Here is a 20,580-nt window from a genome sequence, read left to right as displayed (position 1 = left end):
TTCTCAGGCTTCTTTGCTGACTCCTTCACCTCTATCCAATCTCAAATGTTGGAGCTTTTCAGATTTATCCCTGATTTCTTTTCTCCACTTTCTCTCTCTTTAGATGATCTCATCCATTCCGATGACCTTCAATTTGTATATGCTTACTATTTCTAAAGTTATATCATCAGCACAGACCTCTCTTCTGAACTTCAGACCTACCTGAATATCTCACAGACATTGGATGTCTCACAGACCTTAGATGTCTCACAAATATTTCCCATTCAACTTGTGCCAAAATGAACTTCTGGTCTTTACCACCTCTCATCCACCTACACACAGATATCTGCCTCTAGTAATTGTTTCCATTTTTAAAAGTGGTTCTGCCAGATGCCCAGTAGTTCAAGCCTAGAAACATTGGGCTCATCTTTGACAACTCCTCTTCCTCACTTAAATTTTAATTTTATCTCTAAATCCTATAAATTTAACCTCCAAAATTAAATATTAGTCCATCCTGGCTAATCTAAACCAGTCTAGTAGACACTAGCATATTTCTTTACATCCCTCTCTAAAATACAACTCTTCTCGCAGTGATCTTTTAAAAATGTAAATCAGATCAAGTCATTTTTTTATCTAAAATCTTAAATACATTTCCCATTCCATTTGGGGTAAGAATCCAGAGCCCATAGTATGGCTTCACCCACTTCTTCCCCGTCACTTAACATTGAGCTAATTCATGGCCCTTCAACCACACGGGCCTTCTTTCAGCTCCTCCAACTCAGGTGTCTCATAGCCGCCAAGTCCTCGATTCCTTCATTTTTTTTCCCCAACCAACACCTACTTATCTAGTAAGTACAGCCTATGTTTCACTTCTTCAAGGATCCTCCCCTGGTTAGGCCTTCTCACAATAACCTTAACCCTTCTTCTTAAGTCTCCTCATAATTCTAGTTGTGTGTTGTGTTGAGTTTTTAAGATATCTATCCATACCAACAAGACTGAGTGTTTCCTGTGGGGGGCTGTGTCGGGCAGAGTAGAGGAGCTAAGTACTTGCTGAATGGATGCATGAGTAAGTAAATGCATAGGGCTGAGATGAACTGAGAATATTTCCTGCTGCCCATTGTCCAATATCAAAGATGACTTTTGCTCTACCTCTCTTTCTTTTACTGAACACTGTGATTTTTCAAATTAGTCTCATTCAAAGATCAAGTTGTTGGCTGGGAAGATAAAAGCATAAGTTGGCTATATAGATTAATGTACAAGTAATCTATCTATTGAGGAGAAAAACGTCTATTCAATCTCCATGGAAATGTCTGTCGTTGCTTCTTTAATATGCTTAATGCCAAGCTGTATTGAAGTTGTGACTTGTCAGATGTTACCTCAAACAGAAGTCTCCAAAACCAGGAGAATGGGTTTCTCCACAGCCTTCCCTTTCAAGGAAAGCAGAACTTTGTAACCTCTAGAGCAGGGATTGTGACAGGATTTACCCAGAAAGTTTGGAGATATAATGGAAATGGAAGCATATTCTCATATTTGCTCCTATAATTTTCATAGTCGATGGGGTTCATCCCGGAAATAGGACAAATGATGTGAGAATTGGTTTTCTTGTTTGTCTGGGTGAATGAGGACACGTGATACATGCAGTACTTTGTTTAATCCCCTTTTCGGTCACTCTTGGTTTTAACAAGTCCAAAGGCCAGCATTTCCCTGGGAGAATATGAAGAAATTAGAAGGTTTAAGACAAAATTTTTCCTAAAGGTACTAAGTCCCTAAAGGAGTTTTAAAAATGGATTTAGAGGAGAGAGATGCATTATATACTGCATGTCTTCCCTGTCATGTGAGGGTAAGCTTGGGAGGTTGGACACAGCAGATACCTAGATGAAATTATTACAGCACAAGCAGAGGGACACGGGATTAAGGCTCCCAACAAGGAGCAGCCTAGATAGTGTCAGCTGCAGACTGTTTCAGAGATGGCAAATACACAAGCTCAGGGAAAGTGAGGGAGCAGGATCCAAATTGCATGGCTACGTATGTGCCTGCAGCTTCCAGTAATTACATTATCCACACATATTAGGCAGTCTTTTCATTTTAATTATAGAACTGCATTTTTCTCTTCAAATGAGCATGGTTTATCCACTTAAACTGACAATTGTAATGTTGCAGGCCGTGATCACTGGATAGCATCTGTACAGGGAAATTCTCCTACTGGCATAATTTACTTCCTGCCATGAAGAAATGTTCCCTTTTAATCCCCAATCAATATTTGGAGAGCATGATTAATTTAATAGAGATCTAGGTAGTTAACATAAATCTTCAAGTTAAAGGGCCAATTCTTCTTATTTTAATGCACGGAGTACTAATTGGGTCTCTCGACAAGCATCTGAGTATGAATTAAGAGCCTGGCTGCATCGAGATGTCAGGATTGTAGGTGAGGTTGCTCTGAGTACTGAATTACTCTTCTTCTTGCTTTTTGTTACCTTGGGTTTCTGGTGGAGAGGCACAAGGAACATTCCTGTGTCAGTTCCCTGCTCTTTACCATAGAGGTCACTGGGTAACGAACATCACTTTGGGGCGTAATATTGAAAGCGATTGACCACCACAATGGGCGCTGTTCATTTTTACCCTTGTTCCTTTCTCGTCTGACAACTGCATAACAGAAAGCAGAGCTTTTAAAAAGAACCTCTGGGTGTGCATGTCAATCATCAGCCAAACGAATTAGCTGGATGATACGCAGACGTGGAATAAAAACATTGGAGGCTTTTGCAGCCCAACTGCACTTCCCTGGGTGCATTTTTCTTCTCGGGATCAGCTTGCTGGATGCTGAAGTTCTTGGCCTGTGAAAATTTATTACCCACAGAGTCAATCTGCATTCAGGCGGCCAAGTCTGAATAAATAGAGTCATTGTGCTTGTCTGGGATTTGTGGCCAGAGTTCATCCAGTCAGCCTGACATTCACATCCCAGGAGATTCATTAAAAGCCAACACCCTGGTATGTGCTCTTGAATCCTGCCAACATTGTAGAGAATTATATAAACAGGAGTGGAAGCAGTAATCAGGACCAGGTTTGAGGGGCAAGGCTCCAAAATGCAGTTTGTCCCGCGTTAGAAATGAACGGTTTTGTAGATGTGATTTGTAGCCAAACATGAGGTAGAAAATTTTTATGTAAAAGTCATTCTGAGAATAATCTTGAATGCCTACAAAGCATCAAACATTGCAATGCAAGATGCTGGCTTGTTGGTCCTGATGAATTTACACATTAGTAATATAGACTATGATAATTTAACCTGAAAAATTTAAAGTAAACTTTAAGTGCCAGGAAATGCCCTTCCCTCGATGACTATACAGAATAAGTATATAGTATTACATATAGTAAACCTCATAGCAAAATAGACCCCCAAAAAAAGTAGTTTATTTTTAATCTTGCATCAATGTTTTGCCTAAACTAGATACCCAATTTCATGATACTGACAAATTTATTTACTTTTAATATAAAAACAATAGTAACTCTAATTGAAAACTATTGCCTATCAGATCTGTCATCTGTATATGAAGTGATCATACATTTGAACCTTCAGTCACAATCAGTGAAACCCACACATTCAGCAGAAGGGTTTCGTTTCTTTCTCTAAGTCCTAAAACTTAGTTAAGTAATCATATTTTATAAATAAAATGTTACTGTCACCAGAAGCAAATGCAAAATTCTCTTAAGGTGGCCAATTGTATTATATCATGCCACTCTATAAATGTTTGTAAAAAGCACTCGCATAGGTGGAGATACACAAAAATGTAATTGCCTTTTTGCCTTTTTTTTTCATGTTCATGAGCTGCAGTTTCCAAAATTGAAATGGTCGGCCAGCTTAAATGTCACCAAGCACAGATGTACAAAGGCCCACATCCTGTTGCCTGAAACATTTTCTCATGCCTCCTTTATGTAGGTTTGATTGTGACTAATCTCAGTCTGAGGACCCCGAGTGGAAATCTGGAAAATTATATACAAGTAAAAGATGATCCATTAAATTTGGGCAAACATATAATGAATAAAAAAACGGAGAATCATTGCTTTGTTAAGTTGAAGAATTCATGGAAGGAGATAAATTTTTTAAGCTAAGCCAAGTTTTTGTTAATGGTGCATATCGGTACCTCCAAACTATAGACTCTCCGTTGGGAAGACAGAAGAAGGGCCATGCATCATTTATTGATAGGCATGCTCTTCTCAGATACAACTGCCAGCAGGGCTGCTGGTTGGCAGAGGAAGTGGAATTCTCCCTCCAGGGGACATTGCTGTTTATGTCCTGTGACTTTAGTGGGTTTTTTCTTCAATAGTTTTTTCAGAAGGGGAGCCATTCAAGAATGGATGCTCCTTGGAGTATATGCTATCACTCAGGTCCAGGCTTGGCTGGCTTCGTATAGTAAAGGATTTACCCGAATCATTCAGGTGTTCGGTCCAGATAGGCACTTGGAAAGTTTTGTTTTTGTTTGTGTTTTCCCATACCTTCTCCAGGTGGGCTGGTTATCTCATGAGCACATTTTCTCAGGAGACTCTCCCAGCCTGTTCTTTCTACAAGAAGCACAATCATTTGTGGTAATGCAGCACCCCTTGGCACTTCCCAGTTCCCTCCTGACCAGATCTGCAGCCAACAGACTGAAACAAGACTATCTTTAAGAGGTGGACCAGACAGCCCCTGAAACGGCAGGCAGCCAGACGTGGTCCTCTCCACACGAGAAAAGTGTGGGAGTGCGATGAGCCAGAATCTCTCTCCGGGGGATCTAGGTCAGCAACCTGTCTCTGGGTACCTTCCCATTCAACCTGTTCTTCACTCTTAAAAGTCCAAGCAGGTCAAGGAAGAGAATGTGGTTACAACATATTATATGTGAAAACACTTTCATGCATAAACCATAAAGCAGTGGTCACTTGAGAGGTGAACATTCTAACACCAGTAATAAAATAATCTCAACTGGTTCAGCTTTCTCTAATATTATGTAATTGATTTGCAAGGCACAATTATGAGAATCTTTCCTAACCATTACAAACCTGTTTTTACCTTCAAACATCACTATTTTGTCTGAGTGAAAGAGATGTTTAAGTGAAACATAAAGCCAGATTTAGATTTTAGTTCTTCAAACACTGGTTGCATATTTAACAAATCAAAACATTTATGTCACTTCCATCTTGTCTTTATACAAAGTAACATTTGCATTCCACAACTTGGGCTCCGTTTGCATTCAAAATAATCAACCACCTACCGAGACCCACGGAAAGTGAGTGGGATTCCACCAAAGCATCATATCGAGGTCACATAAGGACTTGGTTAAGAGCTCCAAGAGGCATTTGGCAAACGCAACCAAGTGGGAAGTGACTAAACCCAGTATCCACCTGCTGTGCCAGAGATGAGCGTCACGAACAGGCCATCATCATGTTGGCGGTGCTCAGGGTCTGGCCTACGAGATGAGTTCCAGGAGCGTGTGGTGATGGCAGGCCCCAGAGCCATGGGCCAGCCTGCAGGGCTTAGAGCACATCAACTTCCAAACCCCAATTTGCCCTTCTTTTCCCAAGAACCAGGATTTTAAATCCACACGCTCCCTGTAGAGTATTTCCAAGCAGCTCAGCCATCATTAGCTGCAATGGTTACTATGGTGTGTTTGCTTTCACTTTGAAAATGTAGATGCTGGACAAGTGCTTGCACACTGCACAGGCACACTCCCTCACGTGGAAGCACTGTTGCCTTGCCAACATGCTGTCCCAGAGTCTACATTTTTCTGTCCCTCTCCCAATTCTGAGACTTGACCACCCAGCTTAGATCTTCCACCATCACCCAACGTTAGCTGTGGATTTGCCCCATTTGCCTGAGGAAGCCTCAGCAATCTCTGTGCTGCCCGGACCTGACCCTGGCAGGCACTTCCTTTAGTGTAGTCCTGTCAAGCAGAGCCCAGGGGTAAAAAGAATTCTTCCCCCAGGAGTTTTGGGCAGGCTCTGAGATAGACAATACATTTCCACCTATAAACCTCTTAAGGAACAGAAATTCTACTCAGAAACCTGAATCCCTCCCATCTCCTTTGCAAATACGTAAGACATGGCGCCTATGCTTCCTCTTCTTTAGCCCCAGAGAAAGTTTGCCCTGTGTGTGTTAGCATCCACTCAGGGTCCCACTGGTCCTCTTCACACTGAGACTGGCATTATTCAAAATTCATCTGGTCCCCTTCCCTTCGCCCTCTGCCCAAATAGTCCAGTGAGACCGAGGCCAGGCTGGGTGTGCCATGGGGCCTCGCCGGCCTGATTCCATCACATACCAGCTTTGTAACTGTGAGCCAGCCAACTTTACTGAACCTCTGTTCTAATATCTTAATGTACCCGGACAAAAATACTACCATAGATTGACAGAAAATACTATGAGATATTTTGCTTTTAAATAGCCACCATCATCTACAAGACAATTGATGTATATAAGAGAAGGCGAGGAGCTAGTTGTAGAAGACTGGATCTAGAAGGTGGGAGGAGGAGGAGAGACTGGTGGTTTAGAGGAGAGAGTGAGGAGGAGGCAGAGAGAGGAGAAGGAGACAAGGCACTGCCCCATGGTGAGAAGTCAGCTGAGTAAAGAAAATTCTGAGGGTGTTCTACAGGGTGTTAACAGCCTACACCCCCTTGACCCTCGCTTGTCAAGAATCTTTGGTACTTATTTTTCAAGGATTTCATAGCATTTTTGTGTTTCTCTCCATGCAACACCACGCTCAGACTGGCCCCAAGACAGCCCTGAAGTATTTGGGTTACAGGTGAAATAGGGAGAGAGTCACACCAATCTGCTAGTGGTAGCTGTCACCCCAGCGGTGAAATGGAGGTTGTTTTCTGTTTTGGTTTGTTGGTTTTTGGGTTTTGCTTGGTATATATACTAATTCCTTTTTCTTATAATGAACATATAACACTTGGACAATTGAAAATTATAATAAAAATTAGGGGTCTGGAATTTAAACTCATACCCCTGATTATGTGTCACATGTATACGACGCAGATGAAGTTTGAAATCTGAAGGGTTTGGGCTAGATGTTACGCATTGTTCTCTGCATAACTGTCAACTCTCTCTCTCAAAGCAACCAAATATTTTGAGAACATAGGTAACAAAAGAACCAAGACCATAATTAATGGGGACTGAACATAGTTTTGTGAACATATTCTTTAGGAGGACAAAATATTTATGTTTGGAACAGAAGGTTAGAGACTGGTAATTTACCACCTGTCCAGTGGGGGCTCCAAATAGTCACCTATTTTGTACCTTGATAGAAGCTGTTGCTGAAAAACACAACAAGGAAAAATTTAATTTCTTGTAAGGAAAGCAGTTTCATAGAGGGTGCTGTTTGGGTTTTTAACAAAATAATAGTTTAGCAAAGATTTGTCAGGTCCTTTGACCTAAAAGGGTAATTGACAATTGAAGGATGGTGGTAGCTATGTAAAAGCAAAATACTGTTGTTCATTCCTTAAAAAAAAAACAGAATGCTTGGTTTTTCACTGTAGTAACAGAAGCTTGAATAAACATTAGAGCCTATGTTAAAGACTAAAGCCCAGTTTTTTAGTTCTCATTCTCTGTAACAAGGATTTTGGAATGAGATCAAATTGAGTGAATGGATGAGATGAAGGCTAATACATTACCCATCAGGGGCTCAGGAGAAGCACCATTAGGGCTTGGTCATCTGGTGATATTATATTTGTCAAGCATTTGTGTGCCCTGAGCTGTTGGTTAGAACTTGTACCAAGGGCTGTTCAATAATGTTATCAGTACCCACTTCCTGTCCTCAAGAAACTGGTATCTACCCTCCCTACATCGTGCCTTGTATGGGGTAAGTGTCCAGCTGCCCAGGTGGAAACAGCTACTTCCAATGGGACGACGATGCCACATCTCCTGAAGTACCACTTGCTCCCCACGACCTGGCCTGGGGCTGGATGTCACCCAGCTTACTTCTACACGCCCCCTACGCTGTGGCGAACACTAATAGCCTCACGCATGGCCATGGGTCTTCATACCATCATCCTTGCACTGCAGACTGACTTCTTACCACTCCCACACCAGTCTCCCTGCCCCACAGACCTCCAGGAACCCACTGGGACCCTCTGACCCATAGCGTTGCCCTTGTGGCAGCCAGTGTGGCCCACCATCTAGGGTGTCTTATATCTTCCAAAGTGGAGCCCCAGCCCCTCTGGAAGTAGTCTGATGTTAGTTACTGTGGATGGGGTACAGACCCATGACGTGCTCACGTTGTCCCCACACCTTTCCCTTCTTTCTCCTAAGTCCTAACAGCTGCCCAACATTTTCATTTGTGATGGTAATGGGTTAGGTGGGTGGATAGAAATGAGCAGGAGGAGAGACTTAACCCCAGTGAGAAAACCCCTTGCTGCAGCTCCTACTTGAGTCAAGACCCCTTGCAGCTGCCCAATAGGATTCCAGGCTTACACATACCTCTAAATCAGAGCTGTTGTTAAAGGCCAGGGAACGGAGGAAGACATCCTGCTTATCAGAGAACACATCCTATTTGTCAGGACCACCACTACCTTACTACCGTGTTTCCCCAAAAATAAGACCTACCCCAAAAATAAGCCCCAGTTAAGATCGTCAGCCAGACAGACGCATTTATTACATTATGACAATGTTCCAGAAGAAGACGACATGACTGTATTTGAATAAATGTAGATTGTTGTACATGAAAAAATAAGATACCGCCTGAAAACACACCCTAATGCATCTTTTGGAGCAAAAATTAATATAAGACCCGCTCTTATTTTCGGGGAAACACGGTAGCTCAACAGGATTCCAGGTTTACACACACCCCTAAATCAAAGTGGCCAAAACCTCCAGGGCCTGGAAGCAGAGGGGGCCACACAACAGATGTCACAACTTGTTCATAGTGTGTCTCGTGAGGAAAATGTCCTGGAAATGCTCTTAATCCCTCTTAGGCATGAGTTGCTAAATTAGGACCATCACGGACAGTCTGACCTCAAACAAGGCCCCCAAGTCAGTCAGTTGGTAACAGGATCCAAATGATGAGATAATGTTATCGAGGCAAACTTCATCCGGTATTGCTGACCCTAATCAGCATTTCCATAGGATATAATAGGTGCTCAATAAATGCTTATCACTTATCAATTTTTTGGTAGACATAAACAAATCTAAGCAATCCAGGGGAAAAAAACTAGTCAAAGTTTCTCCAAAGATGAAAGTGTACCCTAGTTTTTAAAAAAGTAAAATGGAGAATGAATATACAGCTGAGAGGGAAAAAAATGCATTTCAGCCAATTGGAGCCATGGCAAATAGTAGTGATTGTCGTCATCTGCAGAAGTTACCTCCTCATATCCTGCCTGTGAATCACACTCTGAGTGTTGTCAGTCATGAGGAAGCTCTTTCTGATGGGGGGCAGGGCCGGGGGGCTGGGAATGAGCTAGGATCTCTGCCTTCAAGGGACTTGAGGAGCCAAGACTAAAATTCTCATGAAGCAGATGGCAAACTCCTCAAGAAAGAAAAGAACCCAGTGCTGGTCCATGTTCTAGACAAGGAGTTGAGAGAGAGGAAGGTCCGCAAAAGGTTGAGTGAGCAATGAACACTTATAGGCAGAATCTAAAGGGAGGAGCAGCTGGAGACAGAATGGGAAAATGGCATAAGCATTGTCTTGACTTACGGAGACATCAAGAATCAGAGTAATTTGTCCACCCCATTCAGCTGTTTGCTTTCTTTTTTTTTTTCAATTTTTTTTAAATTAAAGTTTATTGGGGTGACAGTTGTTAGTAAAATTACATAGATTTCGGATGGACAATTCTGTAATACATCATCAATATCTCACATTGTGTGTTCACCACCCAGAGTCAGTTCTCTTTCTATCACCATATATTAATTTTGCTTTCTTTATTGACAAGTTCCTCAGCCTCTGCAATCCTATTTTCTCATCCTGATTTTACTTATAGTTGCACAGAGTAGTTGTTAGTAGAGCAGCCAAACAGCCCAGTGTGCTCAGAAAAACAGTGTTTTCTCGTTGCCTCTAGCCCCAAACTAGTTAGCACCCCCTTTCTCTCTCAAAAACATTTTTATATGGATGATAAATTATATTGTCACCCCTGACTCAGCCTGACCCCTGCAGAGAACAGAATAAGGTCAAAGTCTACTGAACAAAATGCTTCCTAGACAGCATTTCTAGGAAATCTAAAAATGCAGAGTACTCATTATTACAGAGGAAAAAAATAGAGAATAAGACTCCTTCCTTTGTCTTGTACCTGTTACTGAATGGATTGAAAAACACCAAATGGAAGCTCATAACACAAAAAGTTCAGAGGTTCATTAACTAGGACTCAAATGAAAATCAACCACATTAAAGTTAAGTTAATGAAACCTAAAATGCGTTAGTAGATGTAGAAGGAAGTTAAAGAGGGAAATAAATTAATAAATACGAGTCTAAACTTAAGAAGAATGGCAAGAAAAAAAGTGAGGCCTTCTCAAACAGAATTCCTACAAAGATACGGGATTCGATCTAAATTTCCCAGCATGCCTCAATAACAGCAAAACTCAAATGGCTTAAGATTAGGCCATTTGTGATGGCATTTATTCAAGTAATTGAATGTGGATACAGAAGCTAACACAAGTGGAACAAAATGATTAAAATCCCTGCTATAGAGGTGCCACCTTTATTGTTAGTATAATAAACCTGACACTGTGACTAGCAAAGATGGAGGTTACATGTATATGAAATGGAGAAACAAAGATGCTTTCCAACCACTTGAACCCTAAAACTACTTCTCTTAGAATGGTAGCAAAAATATAGATCCAGAAAATTAATTCTTATATCTCCTTTTTTATGACGTATTTGTTAACAATATATTGATGTTTTGTACTTCATTGGCACTTGACAGATGCAGTCTCATGTATCCTACTATCTACTATTCAACATGTCCATTTGAACGTCCTGGAAGCAACTGGGACTTCACACACCCAAAATTAAACACTACCTTTGCCCCCTGCTCCTGCCCCAATCTTGCCCATCCTAGTCAATGGCTCTCCATTCATACCAGGGTCTCAGGCTGCAACCTGGGACTCATTCCTGCCACCTCCCCTGGCCTGCCACCTCCAGTCAATCATGAATTTCCTCCATTCTGACTCCAAAATGTAACATAAACTCTATCTCCAGTGCTACCATGCACTTCTCTTGCCTGGATTACTGCAACAACCTCAAAATTTGTGCCTTCCTGCCCAAATCCATTCGCCACACAGAAGCCATAGCAATATTTGGAAAATGTAAATCATATTGCCTCACTCCCCACTCCTTTTTTTTAGATTTTAGATTCACCAGAACATGCATAGAGTGTACAGGCAGGTCTCATCCTTCACCCAGTTTCTCCTAATGTAAATCATTCAAAGACTTCTTACTGCCCCGTGGATAGTATCAGAAACACTTAAGTTGCCCTCCAAAACCCTTGGGATCTGCCAGTATCCCCACCACTCACTGAGCTCCCCCACAGTGACCTTCTTGTAGTTCTTGATGCAAGGATGTAGGTCTGTCTGGAGCCCTTTCTTCCCCGCCCCCTCCCATTTCCCTGATTCAATAGCTCTTTATCCCTCAGGCTCCCGCTAGGTATGTTACCCCTTACTTAGTGCACCTTCTTCGACCACACACTCCATGTGAGGTCCCCTTCACAATCTATTTCATAGCACCCTCTCCTCTTCAGTCATAGCCCCTGTAATCTTGAATGTGTGTGTATGTTTATCTTTTTATGTCTGACTCACCTCTAGACCCTAGGTACAATGTGGTGAGGGGCTCTGTCTATTTTGATTGCCACCCAAGCCGAGCCTGTTACCTGCACAGAATAGGTACTTCAGATTGAATTACGGAGCTGTCCACCTGTTAGTTCTGTTTCTATCAAGTGAGAAAGAACAGGGATCATCCTGGCACCCCTCTGAATTTCAGCCTCTTCCCTTTGTTCTCCCCACTGCAATGGGTTGTCCTGTTCTCGACTCAATTACAATAAGGGCACTTAATTTCCTCTTTGGTTGCCCTTCAATAACAGATTGTGACTGGTAATTTTTTTTAGCATACCTTGAAACCTGAATGTCTACTGATTATGTTCCCAAGGAACAAACTTGCTACAATAAAGACAGAGAAAACATGTTATCTCTTGAAGAGAGCCTGGAAAATTATTATTTCTGGCAGAAAACTTGTTTTGTCTCATAGACTTACGCTTCAGAGTCATTTATGAATGAGTAATGAACTCAGGAAAGATCAATGAAGCATTCGCTTAACCCTCTCAACCTATTTTGTTGAGAACTGGATGAGAGGAGAGCTACTAGAGGGGATGATGATTTAGAAAGAGAGAAATATGGTTGCTGTAACATACAACTCTTGAAAGAAGGAAATTGGGCAATTCATCTAGTTTACTGTGAGTTGTTTTTCAGGCTTCAATTATGAGTCACCTAAGTAATTTTTTCTCTGAGATTTAATTCCAGTGTTTATTTATTTTATTATTTTCCAACCGTAAAAAATAAAATAGTGTCCAAAAGCCAAAATATATTTAAAAGAGGAGAAAGTAAATAAATACAAACTTGTCAGTCTTTGCTTTGGTATATGACATATAACTTTAGTGACATAGAGCTTTTTTCCCTCAAGGTAGTATTCAAAACATCTAACATATTCTCATCTCCTTTCTTGATGGATGATGAGTCGTCCACTGCGGGGTTTTTTCATAATGTAGAGTAACTGCAAATTAAATAGCATAATCAAAATCAGGCATTAAAAATTGTAGTGTAGGCAGGTGATTGTGCTAAGTTACCATGGTGTTAAGTGTCCAGAAACATACGTCGTGGGGACAGATTAAAGGGTGAGACTCACAGAAAGTCATTGTTTAGTGACTGGTGGGATGCCCGAAGTGTAAGCCCCAAGGACCTTTTGGTCCCAACATCACGTCCATGTGCTAAGGAAAGCAGCCCTGCTCTCAGCTCCCAGCTCAGCTTCTTTAGAGGACTCAGCCAACAGCAGTCTGACGCCATTACCCCGTCTGGGATGCACCACTCCAGTGGTGGTCGAGCAGCTGTTTCTTTTTTGTTTGTTTTGTTTTTGAAACCATTTTCTTATAGTCTTCACATCAGCAAGCGCTGTTTCATTATCACAGAAGTCAGCGGGGAATGTTTGGAGGCAGGGGAGAAAAAAGGGAACAGACTTTTTAAATACTGACAGCCCTGGCCAGGGGAAAATTGAGATGCCATGTTGGAGATTTCTGTTGAACTTTCAGTCACATCTGTCATGATTTTGGTTGTTCCAGGAAGAGTCTGTGTCCAAAGCCTCTGCTGAGAGGGTGTTAAGAGACTGTCCTAATAACACATGCCACCGTTTCTTTGGGAAGTTCCAAATACTTTGTGTATATTTAGCGAAACAGAGTCAGGAATCTTCTTTTCAAGTGTAGTTTCCAAAAGTGAAAGCCAAGCCATTTTGTTGAGTGGTAGGAGAACCCTTTAGGAGACAGACGTGGGAACAATGATGGCCGCCCCGCCACCTGCTTGGTGCTTACGGTGAGCATGCTCCTGGGCTGGCCCTCTGGGAGAGCACAGAGAAAGGAGTGAGAGGAAAGAGAAGGAAGTGCCCATCCTCTGAGGTGTTGGAGGAGTCTCCTGGTCTCCAAGCCTTCCTCAGGCTTCTCACCTCATTCCCTCCCCTCATTCTACTGCCTCAGGTGTCCTCATCAAGAGAAAGCTCTGCAAGTATTCTTCTTTCCTCTCTTGAACTGACTATGTGACATTGGAATGCCAGGGCATTGGGGCCTTAATTCACTGGAATCCAGGGGAATAGGAGCAGTCACCCCGTAGATGGTCCACCGTAGCCTGGTCATTGGCAGACTAGCTTCCTCATCATCCCATTCATGGCAGAAAGAGCAGTTTGGAAGCTGAGACATAGACTGAGGGCCAGACTCAGGACCCATAACATAAATGAGTGGCAGAACGTCTCCCAGAACGGAAGACTTTCACATGCCCAGTTCAACAGATTTTATGGCTTTTCCTAAATCAGTGTGGTTATTTCATTTGTGGAAACTATCTAAGTTCCTGTTATTAATTCAGTTTCCGTTCCTTTTGCGAGGCCCAGAAATTAATGTTCCCTGTGTCACTTCTGTCAGATCTACTTTGCTGCCATGTTTCTCCACAGAAACACCCTCGTCATTTTATGGGGCCCATTCCTCTTACAAGGAGTTCTGATTTTTGAAAGGCTTTAGCATCCCTGGCCCCAGGTACTAATTGCCAATAGTGATTCCCCCTTGTGAATGTGATGCACGGAAACACCCCTACTCAATTCCAGACACCCTGGGGTTGGGGGGAAGGGGTGCCCCCTCAAATTCAGAACCACTGCTAGAGGCTCAGACAGCCCTTGCTCTGCCTTCTCGTCCAGTACGACCAATGCCTCTTCTCCCTGGCCTCATCCCTCCTTGTCTTTACAGTTTTGTTCAAATTTTAGCGGGAAGGATTACTTAATGGAGTCATTCTTTAACGTTCACTCAGCGGATGTTTGCTGAGCTCACAGTCCCAGACACTACTGTCTTGAGTTGCTGTTGACCTACCCACCATCAGTTACCGCTCACATCCGCACCTTCCTGGCACGGTCCTAGCTTCATCTTTGTGTTTGCGTGCTATTTCACAAGTGTCTTCAAGCCATCCATGGACCTCTGTTCTGACTTCCTGCCTGGAGATTGAGCTCGTCTGAGACAATGACTGCTTCTTCTGCTTTGTTTTTTTGTTTTGTTTTGTTTTTTAATTAAAGTTTATTGGGGTGACAATTGTTAGTCAAGTTACATAGATTTCAGGTGTACAATTCTGTAATACATCATCTATAAATCCCATTGTGTGTTCACCACCCAGAGTCAGTTCTCCTTCCATCACCATATATTTGATCCCCTTTACCCTCATCTCCCACCCCCCACCCCCCACCCCCCTTACCCTCTGGTAACCACTAATCGTCTGTGTCTATGAGTTTTTGTTTCTCATTTGTTTGTCTTGTTCTTTTGTTGTTTTCTGTTTACATACCACATATCAGTGAAATCATATGGTTCTCTACTTTTTTTGTCTGACTTATTTCGCTCAGCATTACACTCTCAAGATCCATCCATGTTGTCACAAATGTTCCTATATCATCTTTTCTTACCACCGAATAGTATTCCATTGTGTATATATACCACAACTTCTTTATCCATTCATCTATCGAAGGACATTTTGGTTGTTTCCATGTCTTGGCCACCATAAATAAAGCTGCAATGAACCTTGGAGCACACTTGTCTTTATGGATAAATGTTTTCAGATTTTTTGAGTAGATACCCAGGAGAGGGATTGCTAGGTCATATGGTAATTCTATTCGTAATTTTTTGAGGAATCTCCACACTGCCTTCCATAGCATTCTGCTTTGTTTTTCTCCTTCCTGGAGCCCGGTGCAACAGTCTCCATGTGGTAGGAATTCAGAGACTGTTGGACTGACATGCATTTATCACCAAGGGTAGATTTCATCTCTGCAAGAGGGAACATGTTTCTGATGGGTCATGTTTTTCCTAATTTTAAGATTCTATCTGTTTTGTCTGCTATCCAAATGTAGTGAGGACTAGCATGAGATACATTTTGGTGTCCCTGGTAAACAGTGAACTTGACATGGGTAGTGTACAAGGTGAAAACGGACCGTACACATGTCTTATTTCCTGGTGCACCCTGAGTAAGCCTCGATCTTACAGGCCATGCTTTGATCCCTTCCCACTTATGACTTCTGAAACATAACAGAGTATTCCTTCGACCTTCCAAAGTCTCAGAGTGTTCAGCAGTAGAAGGCAAATGGACAAAAATATAGACTAGGCAGACAAAAGGAAAGTGAGTACAAAATGGGAATAATCTGATGGAGAAATGGAGGACTTTTTATTTTCTTTTTTCTGTTAGTTTTTGTTTGATGGAAAATTTCAAACACATACGAAAATGTCTAGAATAATATAATAATCCCCAGTGCACTCATCACCTAGTTCCAACAGTTAGCAACCCAAGGCTATCTTGTTTCACTCGGATATGCCTATCCTTTCTCTCTTCCCTCCAAATATATTATTTTAAAGCAAATCCCAAAAAATTATAAAATTGGTATCCATAAATATTTTAATATGACTCTCTAAAGACTCTTTTAAAAATTGCCACAAAATCATTACTAAGCCTAAAATAAATCATTAATCTCATAATATTATCACGTTTTTCAGTCAGTGTTCCAATTTCCAATTGTGGTGACTTTTTTCAATAAATCTGAAAATTGGGTCAAAAATTACACCTTCATTGGGAGAAAAACTATAAAGGAACCAAAACACATCTTTTTGCCCTGCAGAATAAAACAATGGTAAAATTATTTCAGGGAGTAAAATTGAAACAGCTCTCATTCTCACTGGGTCTCCTGAGACCTGTCCAACCTCACCTGTTGGTACTTCCTGCCTCCCCAAGCTTGCCCCCTAATGGCAGGTGGGCACTGCAGGGATTTTAGTTAACTTCAGGAATGTCCCTTTCATAGCATGACAGGAGTCTTACTGTGCTCCTAGTAGTTTAATATTTGGCCATACTGCAAAAATGTATGTGACACCGGTTTTTGGTTTTTTTTTTAAATGTTGATTGAGCACATAATTTAAAAGTCAGAATATTAAATAAACATCTCTGCCCTTTCTTCCAGCAGGCAGCCCAGAGAACGGCTCTCCACGCTCTGTCTGACAGGTACGTTCTGTCATTTTTATGAACTATAAATTGCTTTATGAAACATTGAGCCCTATTTATTGTGGCATATAATTCATAATCGGATTTTGTCCCTCAAGTGTCTGGGAACTGGGGTGTTAAATGTTTTTGTGTGCTTGGATTTGTCACGCACGTGTGGAGTTTATTACTGCAAAAATCGCCTTGTTGTATTTCACAGAAAGTGTGGCGAGGTCCTCGTTGTACAGTGAAACAAGAGACAAGGAACTAGAGGAAAAGGCCTGAATGGCACAGTACATTCTGAACTTTAGAATTGGTTGAGATGTAAACTCATTTTTCAGCAATAAGTACTTCATTTATTTTGAGGTGTTTTCTTCAGACTTTTTCCATCTCATTTCCCCGGGAGCTATCTGTGTTTTGATGAGATTCTCTCTTGGAATACTTTATGCACATAACCCAATTCATGGTCCTGCGTTCCTGTCTTTTTACTCCGTGCTTCAGCTGGGTTTTTTGGATGGTATTATTGAATGAGATGTATAAACCTAATCAACTAACATAGTCAAGTTGTATTTCACATCCCACTTTGCTGTGTAAAGAAAGTGGAAGAGGGATAGAGAAAGTTACTTTCTAGCACAGACCAGACCCTTTTTTGTTTTGGTTGTTTTTTTATTATTTTTTTTTTCATTTGCTAAGGTTGGGGGCAGGGGGGGGGCGTTTCTTAAAGGATTATCAAGAGGTAAAGACCAAGTCCCTGTTTCTCTCCACAAGTGAGGTTCTTGCAGTGTCAGAAACAGCTGGAAATGTCCCCTTGGCTGGCTGGTGAGCACCTCAGTGTTACCTAGCGACCTGTCACTGCCCTCCCTTCTTTCCCAGTTCTTTAGTTTGTGGAATGAGCAATAATTGACACTGTCAACTAGCTCAGTTCAGCTTCTCCAAGGTAAAACCTGTCACTTAAGCAAATTATCTGTGTGCATGGGTGGAAAGCGTGTCCTCTGATGGCAGGCTGAGCCTGAGTCTTTTTATTTCAATTGAAAAACCTTCCCATGACAACCACACAAGCTTGTGAGCTCTAAGAGTGGCTGCCACAGGATCTTCTGGAATTCCTTCTGGGGTTTTCACAAAAGCTGACAACTGTACTGCTTCTGAGTCTGTTGGTAGAAGGGGGAGAGACTGGATCAAAACATTTAAAGTCTGACACATTAATTCCTTTCATCTACCTATTTCTTTTTTTCTCTCTGACTTCTTAAATAAGTGATTCCTTCAACAAAATGCACTGAGAAGCGAGAGAAAGCCCTCAGTATGTAATTGCCAGTGGTTACAAGGTTTCTTTTGCAGTATTGAAAATGTAAAATTATACTATGGTGATGGTTTCACAACCTTGTAAATATGCTAAAAATCATTGACTTGCACGCTTTAAAATGGGTAAACTTTATGGTGTATAAGATATATTTCAATAAAGCTACCTATGTAGATATGAAATGTCACTATGACCTCTGGTAGAATGAATAGAAACCTATTTTAGGAAAGTATGGACTCCCTTTGAAGACCTGGTTGCAAAATAGAATCACAAATCAGAAACTAGAACCAATATATCCTGAGGCTCCATCCCAAAGATGTTTGACCCTGTCCTGGGTAGAAACTGTGCCTGGATTTTATGATGAGCAACATTATTCCTTTTGACTTTTTTCTGATATTCTCTCCAACCCCGGTCAAGCCCAAGAGTTGATGAACTGGTAAGTTAGCATCTCAGCCCCTGTTGATGCTCTAACTGCTAAGTGCAGAGACTGTGAGAAAAAAGTCCATTCCCTAGAAACAGAAACAGAGCTTCCCATTGTGAGGACTCTTCTTACAAATGTCTCTGTCTTCAAATGTAATAGAGCATTTCCCCCGTAAATCTAACAATGTTTTCTGTTCAAAACTGGGAGATCTTGGCTCACTTCAAAGTAATGAGTTGAATGTGCCTTTCTAACAATGCGGTTGTGTAAATAAAGCTACCTTCTCTGTGCTTTTTCTCTTCTATGTTTCCCACTCATTCAGGGCCACACGAGTAATTTCCCTAGCGAGAAGCATCGGTAACCATTTGAAGATACAATTTAAAACTCTTCTTCAAAATAAGGGCTTAAAACACCTACTGCATTGATTGGATTCATGTTTTCTAGTTGCTTAAATTAGAGAATGCTAACTTACCAAGCGACGGAAGTCAGTTTCTATCACCTTACCTAGTCTATTGAATAAACCAGTATTTTCTAGAAAATACTCGACATGACTCCTGCTCAGACCACTGCCTAACTTGCCTACTGTTCTGTCTGTCAGAGGAAGTACCTCAGGGTTGGGAATGGAACTGAGTAAAAAATTCCCCCCAGGTTGTGACCCTCCTAAGGTAGAGGTCTAACCCCGATATTTCTGGTCACTTACAGTCTGGTGGTATTCATCTATTACACATTCACTTACACAAACTATCCTGGTTTCCTGAACTTTTTTTTTTTTCAGTCTGTGAATCACCTCTGGATATAAAATTCCATAACGAGTAGGCAGCACTTTCACTTTTGTCCTAGAAAAAGAAAGCACTTTCAGACCCCCGCAGGTGCTTCCTGAGTTTTGCGTTCTGGAGTTGAACAGAGTAGCCCAGGTTGGCTCAAGCTGTGCCAGCACAGGCTCCTTGTCTCGGAGGTTCAGCGGTGGGCCCGACCCCCTTCCATTTAGCCTTGAGTACCTGCTAAACACAAGTACGTTTCATACAGGAGTTGGGGCTGTTTTGTTTCAAGATGTGCAAATTGGTGATGAAATAGTTTGGGTGACTAGGGGTTGTGGGGGGATGTAAGTTTTCAGTGGAGGAAGCCTGTTGTTCTCTGCCTCCCCCGAAGAAAGCCTCCTTCCAAGGCTCCCTCAGACCAAATGAGACTAGTTGTAAGGCAGAGGGGTGGCATTTCCTTTTCCTTTCTAAGGGCCATAGAAAGCTCATCCCTGTCGGGTGTCAGAGGGGAGAGAATATCCAGATGTTTTCTGAAGGCCAATCTCATCTGTCTTTTCACTTCTCCGGTTTCCTGGCTTAAATAGGCGCTCTGGCAGGAACCCAGTATCTGGCAGTTAAGAATGTATGCATTAAGTTCAGTGAGTCCTCAGTAATTAATACACAACCCTGATCAATTAAAACTATGGTAGTTCATTACTTAACACGTTGCATACGGCGGGGTTTAAATCCCTTGTGAAGATTCTCGTGATCCGTATGCAACGTGTTAATTTAAAACTCATCTGTGGTCACCCCTAAAGAAAACCTCTGGCCTGGTTTGGTTTTGCCTGAGCAACGGGCTTAATTTATGATTCAGCCAAAACAGCCCGTGTCCATGGTTCCACATGGAATCCCAGTGGCAAATCTGCTTCAGCCCAACTCACTTGTGTTCCCCCACCCCCCCACCCCAATCCTCTGCAGTGACAGGAAGCGTCATCCTTTGTAGGTGGGATGGCACTGTTTTTGTTCTTTTGTTCTGTTGACTGCCGAGTTTTTCATCTGTCTATTTGATGCCATTGAGCGTCACCTGGCCTACCAGAGGCCCACTGATTGCCCCAAATAATGAGAAAATATCAGGACACCAGTGCAGGAAAAGGGGGCAAAATTCCCAACAAGGTAAACAAGCCAATTACAAAAAAAAAAAAAACCCTCAGTTTGCAACGAGACACCATCCTTCCTACCTGCTCCTTACTCCTTAGAATGTGCCTCTCAAGTGTCTTTTTCTTTTTAATTAAAGTTCATTGGGGTGACAATTGTTAGTAAACTTACATAGGTTTCAGGTGTACGATTCTGTAATGTATCATCTATATATCAAATATCTTTTCTTCTTATGGATGATTGCGTAGGGTGAGGTAGACAAAGGCAGAAGACAACAGGGATAGGTGGGCCTGAGGGTCAC

The 20,580-nt window shown here is 41.8% G+C and overlaps 1 protein-coding gene across 8 annotated transcripts in view; it reads left to right on the top strand.

The window, feature by feature from the left end:
* Positions 1-20,580, top strand: part of AFF3 (ALF transcription elongation factor 3) — a 543,284-nt gene that overhangs the window by 438,618 nt on the left and 84,086 nt on the right. For 7 of the 8 annotated variants that reach the window (XM_074332383.1, XM_074332377.1, XM_074332384.1 and 4 more), the window contains one exon: positions 16,656-16,696. In XM_074332383.1, the coding sequence (XP_074188484.1) occupies positions 16,656-16,696 (41 nt within the window). The remainder of the gene's footprint in view (positions 1-16,655; positions 16,697-20,580) is intronic. The other variant, XM_074332379.1, reaches the window with a different exon arrangement.

The sequence above is a fragment of the Rhinolophus sinicus genome, linkage group LG05 (genome assembly GCF_036562045.2).
Source record: "Rhinolophus sinicus isolate RSC01 linkage group LG05, ASM3656204v1, whole genome shotgun sequence".
NCBI lineage: Eukaryota > Metazoa > Chordata > Mammalia > Chiroptera > Rhinolophidae > Rhinolophus > Rhinolophus sinicus.
The sequence above is the reverse complement of the archived record's forward strand: the minus strand, read 5'-3'. Positions and strand labels throughout refer to the sequence as shown.